This window comes from Apaloderma vittatum, unplaced genomic scaffold, assembly GCF_000703405.1.
Source record: "Apaloderma vittatum isolate BGI_N311 unplaced genomic scaffold, ASM70340v1 scaffold3904, whole genome shotgun sequence".
Classification (NCBI taxonomy): Eukaryota; Metazoa; Chordata; class Aves; order Trogoniformes; family Trogonidae; genus Apaloderma; species Apaloderma vittatum.
The window spans coordinates 48,988-61,236 of NW_009710791.1; the positions used below are offsets into that span (position 1 = coordinate 48,988).

Here is a 12,249-nt window from a genome sequence, read left to right on the forward strand (position 1 = left end):
ACTTCTTAATTTGTTTTTTAATTTTTTTCCTAATAATTCCTACAGTGTTTCCTTTTTTGATCCTTACTGATCATTTAGTTAATATTTTTATGGAAATATCTATCTTTACTCTAATGTCTTGTTCCTGGGCAATAGTAGCCATCTTGGAGGTTATAATCTTGTAAGTAACATATCTGAGCCTCACAAACCAGAATTTTGAAGATGATTTTGAGGTGATTCCCATGCTGCTCTAGAACATTTTTCATCCAAAAATAACCCATGAAGACAGAGAAATGTGATATATAATTCCCATTTAATCATAAGAATATTCATCAGCAATAACCATACATTTGTCCTCCAGTATTATAAAATTAAGCCAGTTCCAAAATGGACTGGATAATACTGTTGAATCAATGAAATGCCAATATAAAGCTAGGCCAAACTGCAGGGCTTTACAGTGATGATTTTCTTTTGCCTGGGTGAGCAACTTTCTTAATCTTAACAGAAGCTCTGCAAAGAATTAAGTATATATCATGAAAGAACCCAAAACAGGTTCACAAAAATATATATCTAAGCAAGCAGCAAAATGAGGTTGACATATATAGCTTAAAGCATGATAAAACCCATAATGCCTTGTACAAGATGTGCGTTCAGGTCACTTACCTCTCCTACTATCTCTTTTTATTTTATTGGGGTCTTCATAATCCCCCACCCAGTTATATTCTACTGGCATAGAAATAGGCCTTAGTTTCCCTGGAAACAGAGGAAAAAATGGATAACATGCACCATAAGGCAGCATTAAACTAACATTATTTAGAAGGAACAAATTATGTGCTAAGTTGCTATTCTACAGGGTTGCTTATGAAAGAGAATCCAGCATTGCGTCTGAACAAGAGGTTAAGAAAGTTTTGTTGTCTTTAAAACACAAGAAGCAGCTAAGTATTTAACAGATTTTTTTTTTTAAGTTTAGAAAATAAGTCCAATGCCCCATAAAATCATCAGTGAGCTGATGTCTGAGACTGACAAATACATTCAAATTATTAGTTTTCACTGAATGATACCTATTTATTTTTCTGGAAGCCCCTGGCACACAATACAGAAAGAACTGTTTTAAAGCATATGTGGATTGTTGGTAACAGAAACATGTCCACATCACTAAAGTAGCATCTTTACAAAGATGCATCTTTGTAAGAGATCTTCACAAATAGCATCTTTGCTGGTGGGCTTAAAGGGTCCATCAGTGATTGAGTATTTCATCCCCATAAAGCAAAGTACATTACTGGTAAATTCACTTTGATTTCAGACTGCAAGAGACAGAATAGCTGAAGACTACTCTTATCTTTTAAATTTTGATTTGTAAGCTGCTGAATTAATTTAAAAAAAGCTGTGAATTATGTTTTTTGCTCAACAATTCCACAAATATAGTTCGAAATTCAGTGACAGTGTGCTACGCACCTTAGTGGGGTTACTTAAAGTGATCTGAAGTTTTTAGCAAGTTAAATAGTATATTTAAAAAAAATACAGAGTAGCACAGCACAACATCTGGCAGACTGAAAACAAAATGATTTCACAAGGTCAGCCCTTGCTCTTTTCTGAATTAATCTACTGGTCATAAAATCAAAAAGTGGGAGAATAATCTGATTTTAAAAGTAGCAGAGCTTAAAGTAAAAATTTCAGAAGTCTTGTTAATTATTGTAGAAAACTTCTACATAAAGTGATCACTCTTATTCCACATTTTTGAGGTTATATCAATGATACACAGAAAAAGAAAGGTGTTTATAATGAAAAAAAGTACTCAAAATATGTCTATCTACCTACTGAAGTATGGCGTCCATGAGAAATACACCAATACCATGCAGGCAGCATAATCACAAAAAGGTTGTTTGTCTTTTTCTACTGACATCTTCTGATGTATGTGCTGTGCAGACCACATGATTGGGTCACAAACAGATCATTGCTCAGGAAATACAACATATATATTTAACTTTTTATTTATCGCTTATTTTACTATTCATGGACACATATATTAGTCTGACTGAAGCTGGTGAGATTTAGAATACACAGTTAAGAAGTTATATCCTGAGCGGGGATGTATTCAGATCATATTTACTTGTTCAGAAGTGTTACTTTTTCTAGAAATACAACTTCCTCTTCTCTTATTGAAAGGACCTGCACACTCAAAAAGACACAAAAGCTACAAAATCACGTAAAGTCTGATTGTTCTCAAAAGCTATAATCATAACAAATTTTCTGCAAAACCTCCAGCTGTTCAAAATACTTTTCCTTGCTACCTCCACTAATCTCCTTCTTGTTAACCCCCATGGACTCCCTAAATCTCTCTTCTCTGGTGACTACACTCAGGAAAACATCTTCCATGGGATGAGAACACAAGCTTTCTGATTAGCAGCAATTATACAACAGCTGAGAGCCAGTAAGAGCATGAAAGAGAAATCTTTGTTAACATTGTCAAAAAATGTCAGAAGACTCCAATAAAGAAATTATGGAGGGCTCGATTAACCTCTCACAAAGGAGGCCTGAGAAATATTAGAAATAAAATTAATAGCACCACATAAATAATGATGAGTACATGTTGAAAACAATTACAGCTCCAGGCCTTAGAACTCTGCTTGACCTTCTTTAATGGGTCACCATAAGCCAGAGGAGTCTTATTGTAATTTTCCAGATTTCTGTGAAATTCTAAGGTCATGCCTAGCCACAAATCTTATGCTAACTAATGCCATGTGGGAAACTTTAGAATTTAATGCTGAAATGGTAGTATTTTTAGAAAATACACTTAAGTGAAAATGGACTCTGTGGTGTGAATCAATTAAAAAAGAAGTGAGATCAAAAGTGAAAGGCTGGAAAACAAGTGTGTTAAATAATGACTGATTTTCAGTGCAGCCTTTAATCTATGTATTTATAACCCCTTCTGCATAAAAGAAAAAAAAAAGCTAAAAAAGCTATCCTGTAACAAAATAATAGATTCAGCAGTCCTTGAAGAAGACATATGCTCTTCACTTTGGACCATCAGTATTAAAATTTAACATCTGGAACATAGAATACATCTTTATTAATAGAACCGACTGCATCTACCAATTGTAGTAGTTGAAATATTGAAGTAATAAAATTGATATATCCATTTTGAAAACTTAGTAGTTACTTTGTATATTATAGGCATGGTTAGCAAACACTTGAAAACACTATGAAAACAAGAGTATACTGAGGATTTTGGAGCAAGATTGTGTAGTGGTGTAGAAAGGGTGAATTTTACGAGAATGCATCCTTCAGCATTGCGCAAGCACATTCGTGTCCAGGGGATACTTTGCACAGCTCCAGATCAATTTATAACAAGGTTCCCAGGTGATTTTGGAGCTTGGCTGCCTGATGTACTAAATCTACACTTCCTCTTAAAGTCTACCTTCTTCTCAAAGGGTTATGGTGTTAGGATTACTACAGTAACTCCAACGTACAGTCTATGTTCAGTTTAAAAATTGAAATAACATAACAGATTGGGTGAAAACATATTCAAGTGTATGCTCAGCTAATACCACAGTAGCTAAAATACCTCTTTTAAACATGAGATTTCCTCTTCATTTTCTTATATATCCTGACAACACTATGACTGCACAATTTTATACTTGGCATAAGAAAACAAATTCTCCCAGTCCAAAGCTGTAACTAATTACAATATTATGTAAAGAAGAGTTGCAACAGGTCCAAAGGGAAAACAACCTGGAGCATAAGGGCTTGATGAGCAAAACTCTCACCCAAAACTGTTTCAGAGTTCTCACCCTAAATAAGACAAATTCCAGGATGAGGAAGTACCATGAATATACGTGTGTGTTTACATGGAAAATTCTTTATTAGACAGCATATGACCTGAAATAAAGAGGAACTGTTATATACAGAAAGTCATTGCTTTCCATATAGGAAGTTACAGGAGATTAATTCAATATTATTAAAAAACGCATGTCATACTTCAGTTCTGGGACTAAAAAAAATTAAAGGGTCTTAGAGAACAGTGCAGCATGAAAGTAGCATGCCATCTCTTAGTAAATCTGAAGTGGTTTTGATCTTTAAACCGCTTATACCTGTGTAAATTTTTCTGATGTTGAATTTCTAAATCTATGTAAGTCTTGCCCTTATACTGGGAGAACAATTTCATCCTGTATTTTTAGTAAAAATATATGGGCTTCCACCAGCTTTTTTGATAAAGTGATACTGAAACATAATCTGTAAAAATAAGTTGATAACAAAGTTATAGAACTTATATTCAGAAAAATCATCAATAGAGAGCTGGACTTGCCCTCTCTATCATAGTAATTAATTTATTCTTGCACAGAATGAGCTCTTATGTTGAAATTGGACTCAAGTAGTACAGAATTCTTAGCAAAATCAATGGCCACCGATAATATATTCATGCTTAAAAACAAAAGCAGATGCATAAAAATCCTAAAATCAACAAATGGTGATTATCTTTAGTAGATCAATGCCATACCATATGTTGGTGTGCTCTCTCTCCTTCCAGGACCACTTGTTCTTCCTTTCTCATATTCATAGCAATATAAAACTGCATCTTCTTCAACCACATTAAAGCGTTTCCGATATTCCTGGTCAAGAAATGAGTTTGGAGATTCGGATCCTGTATGAACTGGCTTGCCCACTATATGTCTGCCAACATCATCACATGGGAGATTTCCCTTTTCATCCCTTTAGTAAACAAGAGACGTTTTTAATATATTGGGATGAGACACCGATTTATTATTTTTTTTTACTGTGAATCATGAGAATATGTCAATATTTCATACAAGCAGGAAACGGATGCTATCGGGCAACATCAGGATCATACATCATATATGCATATGAATGTGTGTGCCTGTTATCTCATACATCTCTGTTTATTCTATTATTTTGCAGACTGTATCCATCTTATTGGTTTCTCTTGAAAAGAAAGAGAAATAAATCTGATGTGCAGCTACTCTTATTTTTCAGGTTTTTGAAGCTACCTAACATTTTGTGATTTAGGGCAGAGACATAATGCTGACCTTACTTTTTATACTTGCATTTTTAAATATACCAGATAGCTATAAGACATGGCTATGTGACAAGGATAGACAAATTCAATCTGTTTCCTTACAAACTAATGCCAGCACAAGAAGAAACAGGGACCGGTTATATACAGTTGTATAGGTACATCCATGTAGCACCAGATAGGGTGCGTCCACCTGATCATGAGCCACTATCCCAACTACTGACCTGACAGCCTCACCCCTGTGCCTGGGAAGATCATGGAACAGATCCTCCTAGATGTTCTGCTGAGGCCCATGGAAGTCAGTAAAGCGATTCAAGACAGCCAGCATGGTGTTACTAAGGGCAAGTCATGCCTGAGCCAGTGGCTTTCTACAATGGAGTGATTGCATTAGTGGACAAGAGATAGATGGCATCTATCCAGACTTGTGCAAGGCCTTTCACACAGTCCCCCAAAACATCCTCTAGAGTTGGAGATATACAGATTTGATGGGTTGTCTGTTTGGTGGATAAAGAATTGGTTGGATGGTCACTTCCAGAGGGTAGTTTTCAATGGCTTGATGTCCAGATGGAGACGGGTGACAAGTGGTGTCCCTCAGGGGCCATACTAGGACCAGTGATGTTCAATATCTTCATCAATGACATAGACAGTGCGATCAAGTGCACCCTCAGCAAGTTTGTAGATGACAACAAGCTGAGTGGTGCAGTCAACATGCCCAGAAGGATGGGATATTGCCAGAGGGACCTGGACAAACTGGAGAAATTAATCTCCTGAGGTTCAACAAGGCCAATTAAAAAGTCTTGCACCTGGCTTGAGGCAATCCTCATTATCAATACAGGCTAGGGGATGATGTGGTAGAGAGCAGCCCTATGGAAAAGGACTTGGGAGTATTGTTGGATGAAAAGCTGGACGTGAGCCAACAATGTGTGCTCATAGCCCAGAAGGCCAGTCGCATCCTGGGCTGCATCAAAAGAACTGTGGCCAGTAGATCGAGAGAGGCAATTCTGCCCCTCTGCCTGCTCTGGTGACACCTCACCTAGAGGACTGTGTCCAGCTCTGTAGCCCTCAACACAAGAAAGACATTGATCTGTTGGAGTGAGTCCAGAGAAGGGCCACAAAACCATGATCCGTGGGCTGAAGCACCTCTCCTATGAGGATAGGCTGAGAGAGTTGAGTCTGTTCAGCCTGGAGAAGGCTGTGGGGTAACCTTATAGTGGCCTTCCAGTACCTGAAGGGAGCCTACAGGAAAGCTGGGGAAGGACTATTTACAAGTGGCAGGATGAGGGGCAGGGTAGATTTAAGCTAGACATTTTTACTATGAGGATGGTGAAATACTGGCACAGGTTGCCCAGAGAGGTGGTGGAGGCTCCATCCCTGGAGACATTCAGGCTTGATGGGGCTCTGAGCACCCTGGTCTAGTTAAAGATGTCCCTGGTCACTGCTGGGGGGTTGGACTATATGACCTGTAAAGGTCCTTTCCAACCCAACACATTCTATGATTCTGTGACAGCAATACACTGCAAGGCACACACTTCATTGTTTGTGTACAGATCCTCAAGATGATTGTTTCTTCTTTCCCTGCTCCACCCTCTGAAAATGCAAGCTACTGAAAGGCATCAAACAAGACAGAAAGTTGTGCCTGGGGTAGGAGTCCTCTACATGAAGCAGTGCTCAGTAAACCCATTGGTAGGACTGTGCCTGGAGATGGCTGCAAAAGACCTAATTAAACAATAATTTCTGGGCAGCAAAAGGCATAGGAGGCAGCCAAGAGAAAAGCTGGAGCCTCATGGCCTCATTGGAGCATTTCTGGACCCCTGGACTGTCACATGAGTTCCAAGTTGGCCAGTGCGCTGACCCATACTTCCCCCAGCACCTTGAGTCTCCATCTGAGGATGTATCAAAGCCTCCTCATGGGATCCAGGCATCCATGGAGGATGTGAAAGGGCAGTCCTGCCTTGGCTGTGACAGCACCGCACCACAAACCCCCACAGACCACTATGCTCATTTTGCCATGCTGCCTTCCCGGAGCAGGGGTTGTGTTGGCTGAGTGAGGTGGGTGGGTGCAGCCCCACCAGGGCTGTGAGCTCATCTCCAGTCACAGAAAGAGTTTCTGTGGTGACAGTGCTGCAGGATGTGATGGAGATTGAGATAATCCAGCCAGATGCTAATCAGTGCTGCAGCTACCGTCAGAGGCTGGCACAAGGGAGCCTCTGCAATAACAGGGACAGCCTGACCTGGAGGGATCTTTACTGCGAACACATAGAGAAGCACAGAGCCACCAGGCAAACATCCTTGTGCTACACATCTCTGGAGACGAGGGTTTCAGTTCTCACACCCAAAGGTATTCAGCGAATTTGAGCAGGCTCTAGCTCACAACCAGCACTTCTAAGTAACCAGCACACAGAAAGTACCAGTGCCTTCTTCTCATGCCATCCATGTACAGTTATGCTGGCAGCTGCTCTATCTGTGTGTGTCGTCATCAGGGCAGCATGTCTTCAGGGTTTTACAGTTTCCATCAAAATATGAAGTCTTTTACTCTATTCCACTAACAAAAGGAGGGTTTGTTGCTTTCGTTTTTTTCCCCTTGCAACAGCAACAACAAACTGAGAAACAGATGCGGAACAGTTCGATAATACTCAAAACAAAGACATGCTTAAATATAGTTAATCATGGACCAAAAAAAAAAATAATGATGAAATGCCAAAATAGATTATTAAGAAACACTGTACACTATGTGACAGGTTTGTGAAATGAGGTATAGTCCATTAGGATTAAGCTGATAAAAAATGTACATAGCTTAATGTCTCTGTAAGATTACAGTTTGTACTAATATGTATTATCAAATCTAATCAGAATTGGTCTGAACTACTGCATTACCATAATAATTTAAGAAATGTTATTAATAAATAATCAAAATGCATTTTGAAGATCTCATTTTCTAGAGCCGAACTCAGAAACTACTGAGCAGTAAATATTCACTAAAAATACTTCAAAAAAGAGGATGTATTTCTTATAAAATAAAAGTATTTTTGTGGTGGTAAACATAATCAGCAGCAGTACAAAGGCATTACTTTCTTTAAAATAGCACGGCTTTAGTTTCAGGAGCAACAGATCATTACCATATAAGTATAGCACTCAAAGAGAAACCAAAAACTACGTTTTGGTTGGAGCTTCTTCTTGCAGATTTTTTTACATTAATGGGTTAGAATTAAATAAATGATTTTTTTTCTGTGGATTTTCTGAAAATCATGTCCTTCAAATATTTGCATAAACATAATACTGTTATGAGAGATAAAAGACACACTCAATTTCTACGAACAATTCCAGTGTCATGACTGACAATGTTTTTATTTAATTAGAAGAAAAAATATTGATCTAGACTCTGTATTCACTTTAAGGCAGATACTAGAGTAATTGTGTTAGCAAGACCTACTGTTATATGCATCACAATTGAAATGAAATTGTTTTTTTTTTTCCCCACAAGAAATAAAAATCAAGACATATATGAGGAAGGAACACGGGACTCAGTTTATGGCTTCACAACAGGCTTGTGACATTATCTAAATCATGAAATGGAAAGTCTTTTGCCCTGGAAGGTTTTTCATATCTCTGAAGAGTAAGAATTTATCACAGAATCAAAACTTCTCCTCCCCACTAGGCAATTTAATTTGCCATATACCTCACTCTTGGGCAACCCTCAGGAAAGACTTGTCAGTATCAGGACATACATCTTATTAATTGGCTAGAAGATTTACTGATAAGAACATCTAAGAAAATCTCATCTACAAGTTACTCAGGTACAGGGAAGGACATGCTCCTCTTACAACCTTTCCAAGAAAGTTAACTAAAAGAAAAGCAAGAAGTAATTTAAAAATACACTGACTGGACATGTCTGAGAATATGGAAGCTTTAAAAATACTGATTCCTCTTAAATACATTCCTAGACCTCTGGGTCACTACTTCCGTATCATTTATAGGCCACAATTCAGAATTTTGGAAAAGTAACATCTGTGTACAATATCAAATTATACTGGTTTGAGGTTGTTTGAGGGTAGGGTGCTGAATCTGCAAGGAGGAGCTGCTGCTTTTCTGGCTCAGCACGACCAGAGACCTGGGAGAGGTGAAAATGTCTGTTCCGGGTGGCATGCCAGAGTAGCTGATAAATTAACAGGGAACAGCATGGTCGCTGCAGACTCTAGCAGAGTGGCCATACTGAAATGCAATCCTGAAATTTGCTCTATCAAGTCAAATACATCTAAAAAAGAAAACATTATGGTAGAGCAGAACAGTGCTATTGTTGAAGTTACAAATTTCTAGCTCAGTCTCCCTTGTTGTATCATGGTTATTAGGCAAGGGGACAGATACATAGATAATCTCTGCTCTTCTGAAACAGAATGAGACTGCTACAGATAATAGATTATCCCATATTTGAAAAAAATAGAGTACTGAACCTTCTTTTCTAAAGGCTACTGTTCTGCAGACAAGACAGGTCATTGTGGGTCTGATTCAGCATATCTACCCTTAAGCAGTTAATCCACAAAATGAAGTATTATCAGCCTAATCCCACAGGGCAGGCTGATAAACAGGTAGGAACAGAATCATCAATTACTTTATAAATATTTTTTACATTGAATTGTACCTGAAATTCTCTTTTTTACCTTGGAACGTAAGGTTCTGTCGGAGGAGGGGGTATATAGAGATCCTGTAGAGCAGAGCTATCTCTTTTTGTAGGTGTGCTGATAGTGCTGGATGGCGTAGCAACACTGCTTGTAGGACTTCTAGGAATAAGAGGCTGGTTAAAAAGAGAGAGAAATAAACAAGATTACTCTTAAATATTACACATTTTTTTTAATTCAAAAAAGCTACAAGCATTCTGTAGTTCAGAAAGTTAAAAAAACCCCAGTCAACAGTTCTAATATTTTGTGTGATTTTAAATTGACTGAAAAAACATTCATGCTAAGGAGACAGATCTATGAATGGACATGTATTGTGCTTATAGAATTGACTCTTCTACACATTTTTTCCCTCTTGCACAGCAAGATTATTGCCAACGTCCACAAAAATAGTAATCAGTGGAGTCACTGGTGAAATCTTAATGAGTAAATAACATACAGAATCCAGTGAATTTCTTAATTAAACTAATATTGTAAAAAGAATCTAGTGTTTATAGCAAAAGGTGTATACACAGGCATGGCACTGAATGTCATCTCTCCCCATCTGTTCTACAGCTGAAGAATTAAATGTAAAAGCTTCACTTTACGTCTGCAGATGCTGTAAAATCAGGTACTGCATCCTCAGAACACACTATGAGACAGAATAAACTCAAGATTATTATTAGTCTTCGCTCCCCTGGGTGCACTCCTCACAAAGCAACATTTACTCAGGGGTAAATAAATTGTACACTCTTTGAAGAAAAATTGTGCATTCTAGCTATCATTCCAGTCCAGATAGGATCCTTCCTCTTAATCACATCTCCCTCTCTCCTTTTCTTCCTCAACTCAACTATCTTGGCTAGCTAAATAATGACTAATCATTTCAAGACTTTATTAAATCACTGTATGGCTGGAAATTATAGCAAGATTTTCTAACAGTCTCTATACTGATGCAGAAAAATGAAATAAGAAAACTTTGATTACTTTAGTCTATTTAATAATATGTCTACCTACTAACAGAAGCTTTATGTTGCTTGTCTTTTGCAATAGCTAAAATGAAGCATGAGGAAAAAAAAAAGGCAAAACAGCAAGTGCAACAGTATTCTCGTATACCCCAAAATTAATCTAATATTAAACAAATGCTGAGTTTTGCTTTGAAATAATTCTTTCCCCTCCATCCTTTTGGAAATGAACTCCTCAAAGAGGTGTTGGATTTAAAGAGAATTCACCATACTTATGATTTCTGACCCTAAAAACTACTGGAGGAAAAAAAACATTTCATATTGTATTGATGTCACAGAAGTTCTAAATACTGATTGCATGGGTGTGTAAATATATCCTCCTGCCAGAAAGATTCTCCTGCCAGTACCATTAAGAACATTTTATGACAGACTAACAGAGCACTTCTATGATGAATAATCAGTTCTGATATTAATCTATTATTCCAGTTATTAATCTTGACACTGTAGTACAATGCCTATACTGCAGAAAACCCCAAGAGTTCAACAGCAGGAACTTTTTCAAAACATTGGTTTTTCATAAGCTAGCAATGAGCCATCTGAATTTATGTATAGCAAGCAAAGTCCCCATCACTGTGTCATTATTTTTCAATCCACATGTAAGAACAGTGCATGCCACCTAGGAAACCTCATCCTTCAGCCAGTTACTGCTTTGTTTTAGGAACAGAATTGTATTAGATGTTATTTATCTCAAATGTAATAAAATATATGCTTAAAATTTTCTTGTTAAAACTTTGCAAATCCACCTTTAGAGCAACAGCTATAAACTGACATGTTTTCTCTTTCTGAATGTTAGAAAACCATCTCCTGCAAACAATGATACTGCCAAATACTTTCTTTGCTCATTAGAGTTAATGAGAGTATTATGTAGCCATGCCAATGAAAGACTGCCAGCACTTACAGGAAGAGAGGGAGAAAGACACACATACAAAACTAGACAGGTAAAAGACTTTACGACCACTAAAAACAAGAAGACAAGTCTACAAAAATAAGAATAAATTTGGTGGCAAAACTGGGTAAGAATACAAACAGGAAAAAAACAACTAAAAACCCCTCTTTCAGAGAAACAAAAATCTTATCCTTTACATTTCCATCTGTGACACTGTAGCAACAGATGTTCTTGAACCACTTGCTAATACAACACTGGTTACTTCCTTTCTACTACCTTGCACTTCTATCACAAGTATACTTTGTGGCTTGCTGAGTAGCTTGTAGAGTTAATTTTCAGTGTAAGCCAAAAGAATTTTGTCACCTAGACCATGTTTACACTTGTTAAGCCCAGGTGGTTGTTGATGGTTCGTACTAGCAGAAGCACCAAGAGGAAGACAAGCTCAGTAGATGGATTTGCTCTTCTTCACTTCCAGGAAGAAGATAGCCTTTTACTTTACCTGTATAATTAGGCAGATAAGAGGAAAGTGGGCCCTACACACTAGACTGGCAACAATCAATAGGAGTTTATGGTTTATGTCACATAAGAAAACTAATGCTTAAACAGTGATCTGGACTTAAAACAAGTTGATTAGCCTCTGGTGGTCCTCACTGGCTGCTGGAGGGCTAGAGGGCACAGGTG

General features: G+C 37.7%; 1 protein-coding gene across 1 annotated transcript in view; it reads right to left on the reverse strand.

Moving 5' to 3' along the window:
* Positions 1-12,249, reverse strand: part of CNKSR2 (connector enhancer of kinase suppressor of Ras 2) — a gene marked incomplete at both ends in the record, with an annotated part of 119,132 nt that overhangs the window by 43,103 nt on the left and 63,780 nt on the right. The window contains 3 exons of the mRNA XM_009867382.1: positions 643-732; positions 4,478-4,689; positions 9,667-9,800. Coding sequence (XP_009865684.1) covers positions 643-732; positions 4,478-4,689; positions 9,667-9,800 — 436 coding nt within the window. The remainder of the gene's footprint in view (positions 1-642; positions 733-4,477; positions 4,690-9,666; positions 9,801-12,249) is intronic.